Here is an 11,357-nt window from a genome sequence, read left to right on the forward strand (position 1 = left end):
ACTGGAGCAAGCAAGCCTCCCTGTTCGCTTCAGTGCATGGCTGCCGGCCGCCATCTTGGCTGGCAGTTAATTTGCATATCGCCCTGATTAGCCAATGGGAAGGGGAGCGGATATACGGCTAATTACCATGTTTCTCTTTTATTAGACAGGAGGATGCAATAGGCAATCCCAATGGTAGAGATGAGGAAAATGGTATAGGAAGTAAAGTGACTTGGCCAAGCTCAAAGCTAAGGAAGTTGAGGAGGGCTGCAAAGCTTTCTGACTCCTAGTCTAGTGCTCTTTTCAGGACCTCACCATCCCTTCCTTTTTTTTGGTCTTTTTTGTTTTGTTTGTTAATCCTCACCTGAGGATATTTTTTCCATTGATTTTTAGAGAGAGTGGGAGGGAGAGACAGAGAGAGAGAGAGAGAGAGAAACATTGATGTGAAAGACACACATCAATTATTTAGTTGCCTCCCACACTTGTCCCAACCACTGGGGGATCAAGCCTACCACCTAAATATGTACCCTTGATCGGAATCAAACCTGAGACCCTTCAATGGCCAGTGCTCTAACCACTGAGCAACTGGCTAGGACAATCCCTTCCTTTTTAAAAGTATGAGTCAATTCCATTCTGCTCAGAGAGAGAACTTACCACAGCCCGTGGCGACTGCATCTGTTGAATGGTATGATGGAGCTGGTGCTAAAGGTATCTCTTGTGAACTGAAGGAGACTTTTGTCGAATATTTTTGCTGTTTCATCTGGCTGACAGCCTACAAAAGGAAGAAAAATTTGACTAATGTCAAAGAGGAGAGACTTTAAAATTGGTGTATTGTTATAAAAACAATAGTGCATTCCAATGATGTCTTTTGAGAATTTAGAGTAGGAGAAGGGGCAAGAGGAAGTTAGGATGATTTCTATCCCACTCCCCATGCTTCCCTACTGAACTTTATGTCTAAAATGCTTTGGTGAGGAATGGATCAAGGAAGGGGAGAAGGATTAAAGTGGAAGATACTCTATCATTGTGGTCTGTACATGAAGCTGGGGCTGGGAAGCAAAACCAAAATTTTAATAATTTCTCCTTATTCTGATGAAATCAATGTGAAGTCCCTAAATCCATGCTGTGCCCAATGAAAAAGAATCTATGCTGCAGATGTCTGAGCATACAGCACCACCCGTCTCTTCTGGACACATTCACAATAGTCAGTGATGCACCAGGTAGGTTAACTGAGCAACATGGGAGGAGGAAGGGACAACAAACATCTACTGAAGGCCTACTAAATGCCAGGTACACCAAATACATTTAAGTCACCTCGAAGAACTGTACTTTATTTGCCTTTGGTCCCCAGTGCTTGAAATAGTAGGGCCTCCATACATGTTTGATGAATGAATGAAAAGTAAGCAGATAAATGCATATAGAAGAGCAAAATTGAAGACATGGAAACTCAGAGTAGAAAATGAATAAGTAATTCAAGGAAGGTACAGTAATTCAATGAAGGTACACGTGAGCTTTAGAAAATTAACTTGTGATTCTAGATTATTATTGATGATACTACCAATGAATATTAGTATCAGAAAACTAAGAAAAACCAAAAGGACTCCATGCTCACTTAACAGGCAGTTAAGAAATATAGGTAGTGACCTGACCTGCCTTCTGGATCTGTAGTTAGCCAGGGAACCCATCCCCAGCTGGAAGATTCTGGTGGAGGCAGTGAAGCACCAGGCTGTCCCTGGATTCTAGAAATAGGATCAAGGTAACTGCTCCAGAATGATAACACCTCAAGATTTGTCAGTGGAAGGCAGTGCCTCACTACAAGGCCTTGTGCAGTGTGCAACAATACCACCCACTGTACATCTGTATTGTGCTTTCCAGTTTTCAAAAACACTTTTACATCCATGAATTCATTTTATCAGGAGAACAACCTTGAGAGTTAGATGATATTATTCTCTTTTCCAGAGAAAGAAAACAAGACACAAATGTCAAGTGACATATTAAAATCACACAGCTAATTAGAGGAAGAGGTAGGACTTAAAGTCGGTAGTGAAGAATGTTACAAGTGTATCAAACAGCTGCTAGGCAAAAACTGAACAGATGTTCATATTTCTCCTGTAGTTTTTCTATCACCATCATTTAATAATAGCCATATACTTATAAAAAGACTTATTCGATTGCATATTTTCAGTACTTTTAAAAAGAGGGGTTCGGCTGGCGTGGCTCAGTGGGTGAGCATCAACCTATGAACCAGGAGATCACGGTTTAATTCCTGGTCAGGTCACATGACCGGGTTGCAGGCTCAATCCCCAGTGTGGAGCGTGCAGGAGACAGCCGATCAATGATTCTCACACATCAGTGATGTTTCTATCTCTCTCTCCCTCTCCCTTCCTCTCTGAAATCAATAAACACATATTAAAAAAAATAAAGGGAGAGAAGTGGAAGAATGACATACAAGGGGTTTCTACCAGAACACTGAACAATAGAACCAACTAGATGTCTGATTACTCTAAAAACCACCTTTCCCAGCCTCCTTGACGTTAGATGTGTCCACAGAGGACGTCCTGGTCAATGTAATGTAAACAGGCATGAACTACATAATTTTCAGATCGTTCTCCTAAGGAGAAGGATCTTACTTTCCCCTTCTCCCTAGTTGGAAAGTGGATGAAATGACCTGGAGTGGCCACCTTAGATCCATAATTGGATGCCATGTTTTGCGGATTCTGATATAGTCAAATAAGAATGGTATAGTAATCATATGAGAGTTGCTTGGATGCATGTCACCATGGAGACACCTTATCACCTGAAATTGATCACATCCCAACTGTTATGTAAACGAGGAACTTCTTGCTGTGAATGAGCCTAATCTTAACTCATATGGTATTTACATCTAACTTTCGATTTGTATCATCTCATGAAAGAACATTGATAACAAAGGTGAATGTAAGGTGCAGAGTTCTTTTATATAAAAAAAAATCATGTGAATTTTAAAACAGGAAAGCACAAGAGACAGCAAGCACTACAGCATGACTTTTATAAATAGCAGGGAATATATGTTCCTCACCTTTCTATCCCAGTTCCATGTATCATCCCCTCTCATTGTGCATAATAGGTTTCCAATACATATTGGTAGAACTGAATTCAATTAAAAAAAAACCCCACAGGAAACAGTCCATAGAAACCAAGGAAAACATCCAAACAAGTATATTTAGAAGCAGACCTCTTGTTGGTAGGTGTGGTAATTGATGAACCATATGCTCCCGTGACCCACCTACTGACACAAAACCAAACTACTAAGGATGAAAGGTCAAAAAGATTGGATTTGCTGTTGAATGTTACTATATTCAAATATGAGAGTAGGAATGGACTTAAAAGTCATCCAACCTAACTAAACCAGTACTTCACAATAGGACTGCTAGGGAGCTTTTAAAATTTATGAATACTGGGATCCCCAAGTGATGTGGCGCCTAGGGGTGTGGAGCCCAACCACAGTTTTGTTTTTTTTTAAGTTGAGAGACTTTAAGTTAAACCATGGATTTTTAACCCAGAATAAATGGGTTCCTAAGAAGGAATTCTGGAAACTATAAAACCAACTGTAATTGTATCAAAATTATACTTATCGGTGTTTTTCTGGGGAAAGGGTCTACACTTCATTAGGTCTTCATAATAAAGAAAAAATTTATTACTCGAAAGAATATCTGAATTGCTACGTTTGTTGGTGGCCACAGGCAGGTCACCTAATCTCCTTACCCCCAAACTGCCTCATCTGTGAATTGGTGGCGATACTTCCATACTTTGCCTGGTTCTTTTGAAGATTAAAGAGAAAACTACATAAGTAAGTCTAACACTGTGCCAGGCACAACTTAGGAATTCAGTTAATAATAGCTATGAATTTATTTTATGTCCTTTGATAATATATTAATAAACCATCAGCCAGCTTCTGATGGAAAACCTTCAGGGATGGAAAATTCCACTTCCACAGGGAAGCTCATTCCGGCTTGGCATAGCTCGGCTGTTTGGGAAGTTCTTTGTAATGAGCTGATGGACTCGCTGCAGATGTTGCCCACTGATCTCTGGGCCGGTTCTCTTCTGCAGCTACAGAAAAGGCTTGTAATCACTTCCCCAAAGGATAATGCCTTAAAAGTGCTCATTGTTCAGCAGGAAGAAGAAAGGCAGACTGTAAAATTTGAGAGTTGTTTGATCTGTGCCTTGAGCTAGGTGGCAGTAAAAAGTCTTAACATATAAGTAGTATTTGCAAATACATAAAGTAAAAAAATGTGATTCTATACTTTAAAAAAATAATTGCTTACAGGTTTTCAGTTAAACTGAATTTGGTTACTTGTAAGTTTTTTTTCCATATACCTATTTGTTTTTACTTAGGTTTTTAGCATATGATTTTGGAGGACTTTTCAAAGGCATTTTCTTTGGCAAGATTTGAAATATCTCATATTTTCTGTAAGCCCTAGAATCCCAAGTTTCTTAAACATAAAAGTAATTAACATAGCAATAATGTAAATTTTAGTAGCACAAAAGTATAAAAGCACACAGACATGAGAATCAGGACTTAAACAAGAAAATACTCAATAGCAACAAAGGACACAAATTTGACAGAAGTTTATAGTTTTTAAGAGAAGTGAAACTCGAAATACAAGGAATACTAAAGGTTATAAAATGACAAGTTCTCTCAGTTCATATTTTTGTTTATGACATCGTGTAAGACATGGTGCAAGTGTGTTTTGGGGCACGCCCCACTTTTAAACACCTGCTTGGCGTGTTGGTACCGGGAGATGTACAGAGGATATTTCCACACACCTTGCACAGAATCGGTGACACAGTTGTGGGTTGACTTCTAGGTTGTAAGCCATATTATACTAGTATATAACTTCCTGTCCAGTAAGAAAGGGTGGGATTTCATTGCAATCACCTCCTTTTCTTCTGGAACCTGTTTATAATGCACACCATCCCCGTAGAGCAAAACCTAAGTGAAAGTTACTTACGTTGTCGGTTGAGCACTCCATTGCCTTCTGAGGATCTACCACCACATCTTCCTGAAAGTGAAAGATACAAGCAGTTAACAGCACTGTAGGGCTCAAGTGTTCTTTCTAATTTCGGGTGTCAAGTACGATTTAACAGGGCTTTGTTCTCCTACAAAAATGACCAACACACCGTGCATAAAAGTTCTATTCATCCATCTGGACTAAGTCTTGGAAATAAACACAAGCTTGTCATTTCCAAATGCGTCCACCCTTTCAGATCTATCAGGCAGTAAGCCTATCAGATATCCTTGGTGGTTATGTCGACCAGTTTTTTTCTTATTCTATCACACCAGTAATCTGTATATATATTTGTATTTATACTCAATATTAAACCCTTTTGGAGTTCAAATCTTGATATTAGAACCCCACCCCCTAAGGTATTTGATTAGAGGCAAAAAAAAAATTCATTAAAGACTCTGGGAGATACAAAGATAAGTTAGTCCTGAACCCCATGGAAGAGTGCAGAGTACAGACTTAGGAGAGAAGCAAACTATCATAACTTACTAGTGGCCCGGTGCACAAAATTTGTGCGGGGGGTGGGGGGGCGGGGACCCAAAAAAACTCTCCAATCGGACATCCCTCTCGCAATCTGGGACTGCTGGCTTCTAACCGCTCACCTGCCTGCCTGCCTGCCTGATCACCCCTAACTGCCCTCCCCTGCCCATCTGATCTCGCCCCCAAATGCCCTGCCCTGACAACCTGATCTCGCCCCCAGGTGCCTTCCCCTACCAGCCTGGTTGCCCCCAACTGCCCTCCCCTGCTGGCCTGATCTCACCCCTAACTGCCCTCCCCTGCTGGCCTGATTGCCCCTAACTGCCTCTGCCTGCCTCATCACCCCTAACTGCCCTCCCTTGCCAGCCTGATCTCACCCCCAACTGCCCTCCCCTGCCAGCCTGATCACCCCTAACTGCCTCTGCCTCAGCCCCCACCACCATGGCTTTGTCCGGAAGGAAGTCAGACATCCGGAAGATGACCGGTTGACTCAGTCTAATTAGCATATTACCCTTTTATTAGTATAGATGGGAAACCGATGCATAGCTCAAGGGAAATTAATTGAAATAAATGAAGACAATGATAAATTGACAAGGCTGTTTGTGTCTGCCTCCCACAATGTCCCATCCTTTTTTACAGGCAAGTTTACGGGGAAATGTTCATCTGGTAGTTTACTCTAAGTCATGGAGCCCTGCACTTGGTCTGGACAGGGCAGGGAACATGAAGAGAGACTGATCTGGATAGGAGAGAGGATGGGTTTATTCTGGCCCTTGGCAAATATCTAAGAGAAACCTAGATGGCAGGCAGGCAAGTGATCTGAAGATGAGAAGCATAACTTCTAGGTGGGAGGATAGGAGTCTGTGACCCTAGTTCCCCAACTTAAGAGTTCTGCAACTGTGAGCAGGTTTTATCTGACCTTTGAGAGCCTCAGCTTCCTCATTGAAAAAATGGGGAAAAATTGGATGCTAAAAGGATTAAATGGAGCAATACAAGAAAAACATTTAGCATGGCATTTGGCAATTAACAAATATTTAATAAAGATGCTAATGATGATAATAAATGGAATAAACCTATGATAAATCCATGTTCCTAACTCTACTATAGGATTGCTGCAAACAATTACTCAGACAGGACACTTTCTCCTTTGGGGAATGCTGATGAGATGTGAAAGTCAGAGCTCTGAAAAGCATCTGGTCCAACACACTGTCCCATTGCTTCTACTGATTACACTTGAACCTCTGGGCCAAAGGATGGAGCTGGTACACGATAGCAATGGTAATAACAATGACAGTTAAGACTTATTGAGCCCTGACCGTGGCCGCTGAGCTCGAATGCTACGCATTTCAGATGTGGATGTCTACCACAAGCCTGTGTGTTAGGGACTATTATCATCCTTTTTTTAGAGTTGACGTAATCGAGGCACAGAAAGGCTACGCATTTCAGATGTGGACGTCTACCACAAGCCTGTGTGTTAGGGACTATTATCCTTTTTTTAGAGTTGACGTAATCGAGGCACAGAAAGGCTAAGGTATTTGCTGAGCCAGAGCTTAACCCAGACACATCCTGCTCCAGAGCTCCTGCCCTAAACCAAGGGGTAAATCCACATGAGAAATGGAAAGCGCTGCTCACCTCCGCCCAAGCACACAAGTGTCTTAGGACTCAGCCTCCACACGGTGATTCCATTTTCGATTTGACATTAGGTCAGAACAAGCCATGCTGCTTATGTTGCGCCTGTGCAGGAACAGACACAAATGGCACTAGGCACTGCAGTGACCTTAGGTGAGTCACTTCCTTTGTGTTTAAACATAAATTTAGAACTTGCTGATCTCCCAACTACTGCATCAAGGGAGCTCTTGGTCCTGGGACATGCTGAGGTCCTGGGACATGCTGAGGTGTTGGCTTTGCACAAGGGACCCCTAAGTAAGAAGACTGAGGAAGCAGTGTGAAGAGATCATCCCATCGCGAAACAAACAGATCGGCCCATTCTGTGTGCATTATGTGATAACCCTCAGCACAGTACGGTGAGCTCCTGAAAGAAAGTGCTTTGTGGGCCAGGCAAATTACTCTGATCAAGAGAAGCAGCTTCAGATGGGTGGACATAAAAGGCAACACTGGGAATAGTCTACATAATTACATAATAATGGGAGCATAATCATCACCACTGAAGCTCTCTGACTTCTGTCCCAAAGCTGGTAATCAAAACACCCTGTCTATCTGGCCACAGTAATTGGTCCAAGCTGAGCCACACAAGAACATCCTGCGGTTTTTCCAAAGTGGACCCTGGGGAAGCGAGTCAGCCCCTTTCTGGCAGATGGGCTGAGGAGCGGTGGCAGCCACGCTCCCACCATGCTGAGGACGCAGGTCTGCAGCAGAACAGACTCAAGCAGACACGCAGAGACTTCTCTGGCAGCACCGGGCCTCTGGTTCCCACCGCCCCTGAGGCTGTCAACCCTGCCCTTGCTGCGGTCAAGTAAAAAGAACCTGTAGCCTACCAGTAAATTTCCTCTTTTGTCTAAAAGGTCAAGTGGTGAGTTTATTTCTTGTAACCAAGAGACTGCTGATGAAAATGAAATGGACCCCAGGAAAAATCCATCAGGAGAAGAAACTCGCAAGGACCAGGCCTAAGGGAGCTAAATGTAGATGAATGAAGTGCACTGAGTATAAGACAGCAAACTAGACAGAGTGCTCAGCCTCAAAATATTCAAATTTAACAATTTAAAAAAAAACTTGCTTATCAGATGAACAACAAACACAAATGGTCTCCTGTTGATTTAGGTCCTTGGACTTCTACTTTGTAGCCTCTGAATACACTAGAAAGAAGACAACAACCTTTGCCTGCATCAGTCCCAGCTTAATTTCTAAGCATTCATCTAACCACCCAGATTAGGTGGAAGTCCATTAGCAAAAGCTCCCACAGCACCATAACTTCCCCTCCAATAGCATCATCAGCATGATGACTTATCTAGAGTTGGATTCAAATCCTGCAGTGACCTGCATTACTTGAGTGTCTCCGTGCCTCAGTTTCCTACCTATAAAGTAAGGTTAGAGACAGTCATCTACATATGAATTAATACATTTAGATGGATGCCTTTTGGAGTAAATGCTACCAAAGCATCAGCTGCCATTATCCCCGGCAGTTCTGAAAGGTCCCACAAGGTAAGACCTGTGTGTGCTGCTCACTGGGATTTGACCCGTGGCCAGCACAGTGCCCGGGACACAACAGGCCTTCAATACACACTTGCCTAAGTTCTGCTCCCTTTGAAAGATAAAATAATCAACATAGGTTTTCGATGAGAGGATCTTAAAATTATGTCAGCAAATAAGGCTTCCCCAGGGAAGTGAAAACCTTACAGACTCAAAGAGCAGTGCCTGGGCACCACTATTTCTAAGAAGCTCTGGATCCAGGGGACAGGGCACTGGAGACAGGTAAGAAAGTCTGAGTTCTGGGCTCTGAGCTGGCATTTTCCTCCTCTGGACCGTTGGTGCTAATTAATTAGGACAGTAAGGTGGCTTTCTCAATTTAGAAAAATCTGATAAGCAATAGTTTCCTTCTCGGCAAGTTGAATTTCAAGTTGAATAACAAGTCTCCAGAGTGGCTGGGAGTGAAAGTAAGGTAGGGACCATCAAAGGTGTGAATCTATGTTTAAAATATGCCCCTATCATTCTGCTGTGTTTCAGTTCTTGAGATTACCTTACCTTGCTCTCTATGTTATCCCCTTGCTCTCTATGTTATCTTTTAAAAGTATATATATTTGTATTGATTTCAGAGAGGAAGGGAGAGGGAGAGAGAGATAGAAACATCAATGATGAGATGCTCAACCACTGAGGACAGGGGCTGGGCTCTATGTTATCTTCATTTACAATGCAGAGGGGAAGATAATGGAAGAAAAAGTCAAAAGCTTTTCTCTCATGACTTTTCGTAAAGGAAGTAGACTTGACTGTACTAGTAAACCTACTATCTTTTTTATGACCAGGAAAAAGAAATTTATCATGTAGGCAAATCTCAAGTGATTTTCAGAAATACAAGATATGAAGTACAATGAGCTGTGAAAAATGCGGCATATCTGAATGGACTTGAGCTCAGCCACTGGCAATTTGCATACTGTCGCAAAGGAGAGGCCAATGCTGACTCAGACACATTCTCTCCTGCTCCTTACGGGAACTTCCTACACTCTTGCTATAAATGCAGTTTTCCTACTGGATCTGGAACAGAAAATAAGTATCACACAGTGATGTCTGCTTGCAAGAATCCTGAAGCTCTTGATGGAGTGCCAATGGGAGGTAATAATGGATTTTGAGCACACAGTTCAGGGCCTTGTTTTAAAAACAAGCAGGATATACACCCGAGAATTCCAGCCTGGAAGGCCTAATAAGAAGCCTATGATCATCAGAAATGCATTTTTAATTATTTTTCCAAACCTGGAAACCAGCATTTTAAAAACATTTAGGAATAATTTTTAAGCAGTCAAAATGATAAACTGAACCTGTATCAGACATCACATGGCATATTATTTTTTGTCAGGTAAATGAGGTAATATTTTAAAGTGCCTACTATAGTGATAGGTCCATAATGATTAGCTATGAAATAATACTGCAAACTGTTTTCCAAACTGGCTGTACCAATTTCCTACCAGCAAGATATGAGAGCTCCAATTTCTCCACATCCTTGATAGCACTTGTTATTATCTGTCTTTTTTATTATAGCCATCCCAGGATGTGCATTTCTCGAATGGTTAATGAGGTTGAGTATCTATACATGTATTTATTGGCCATCTGTATATCTTTGAAGAATGCCTCTCCAAGAGGCAGTAGTGCAGAGTTAATGAAAGTGCAACCCCTCAGCCTGGATCCAAGCATCACTGAATGATTATTTAGGCCATTTATTTAACATTTTGGAACTCAGAGAAAAAGAAGCCCATATTTCTTTTTAGAACTTGAAGTGTAACCCTGCAAGTGCTAGGCTGCCAAACACAAAGGTAGGTTATGAGTGAGGAAAGGCATGGGAGTCCGACCAAACGGGACCCATCTCCAGGTCTCCAACATCCTCTGGCAAGTTAGTTACCATCAACCCTCGGTTTGCTCATGTGTAAAAGAAAGTTTTCTTCATCTACATTATGAGAATCAGGAAATGCCTAGTACCCAGAAGTTCAATAACACTAAATAAAATACTGAACATTAGGGCACAGAAAGAGAAGGAGTTCTCTAAAACTGCCTCTCTCCTAATGCTCTAGTCCCTGGGTGAGTCCGAGTATATTTTCCTATGAATCAATGGAATAAAATCAACTTCTCTTTCTATGCTTATAGGATTAATTCAGCACAGTCTTATGCTTAAAGATACCCAATATATAAAAAAAAAATCTTATAAGAGAGATTGCTTCTTTAGTTCCAGACAGCATAGTTCAAGTGTGAAGAAGGTGGGAGAATATGTATGTTAGTCTTTGGAGTGAATGAATCGCTCACTATATGGAATGGCTCAGATGAAGATTCCTAGAGAAGCAAACGTTAACAGTTGGTCCTCTCCAAAGTGGCACAAACATAAATAATACATCGTTAAAGAGAACATTGCATGAAAACCGCCCAGGATTCTCACCAGTTTGGAGCTTTCACTTTCAGGCAATTGTTTAGTACCAACTCCGAGACTGCCGTCTTCCTCACTACTGACAGGTTCGGGGCTGCTCTGATCCTAGAGGACATTGAAAAGAAAAATGGCACCGATGTCATTCTTTACTCACAGTGACCTGAACTGTACAGATGCTCAATCATAGTTGCTTGATTTATTATCGCAGTGGGTACTGTTTTCTCTCCAAGGCATTCCTATTTTCTTTCTTTCCAGTAGAAGGGCATCCTGGCCCCTCCCGC

General features: G+C 41.8%; 1 protein-coding gene across 4 annotated transcripts in view; it reads right to left on the minus strand.

Moving 5' to 3' along the window:
• The window catches only part of INADL (InaD-like (Drosophila)), a 289,773-nt gene that overhangs the window by 68,820 nt on the left and 209,596 nt on the right, over positions 1 to 11,357 (minus strand). For all 4 annotated transcript variants that reach the window (XM_014549254.1, XM_014549253.1, XM_014549252.1 and 1 more), the window contains exons 30-32: positions 11,089 to 11,181; positions 4,968 to 5,018; positions 634 to 751 (exon numbers count right to left, since the gene is read on the minus strand). In XM_014549254.1, the coding sequence (XP_014404740.1) occupies positions 634 to 751; positions 4,968 to 5,018; positions 11,089 to 11,181 (262 nt within the window). The remainder of the gene's footprint in view (positions 1 to 633; positions 752 to 4,967; positions 5,019 to 11,088; positions 11,182 to 11,357) is intronic.

Source organism: Myotis brandtii, unplaced genomic scaffold, assembly GCF_000412655.1.
Source record: "Myotis brandtii unplaced genomic scaffold, ASM41265v1 scaffold540, whole genome shotgun sequence".
NCBI lineage: Eukaryota > Metazoa > Chordata > Mammalia > Chiroptera > Vespertilionidae > Myotis > Myotis brandtii.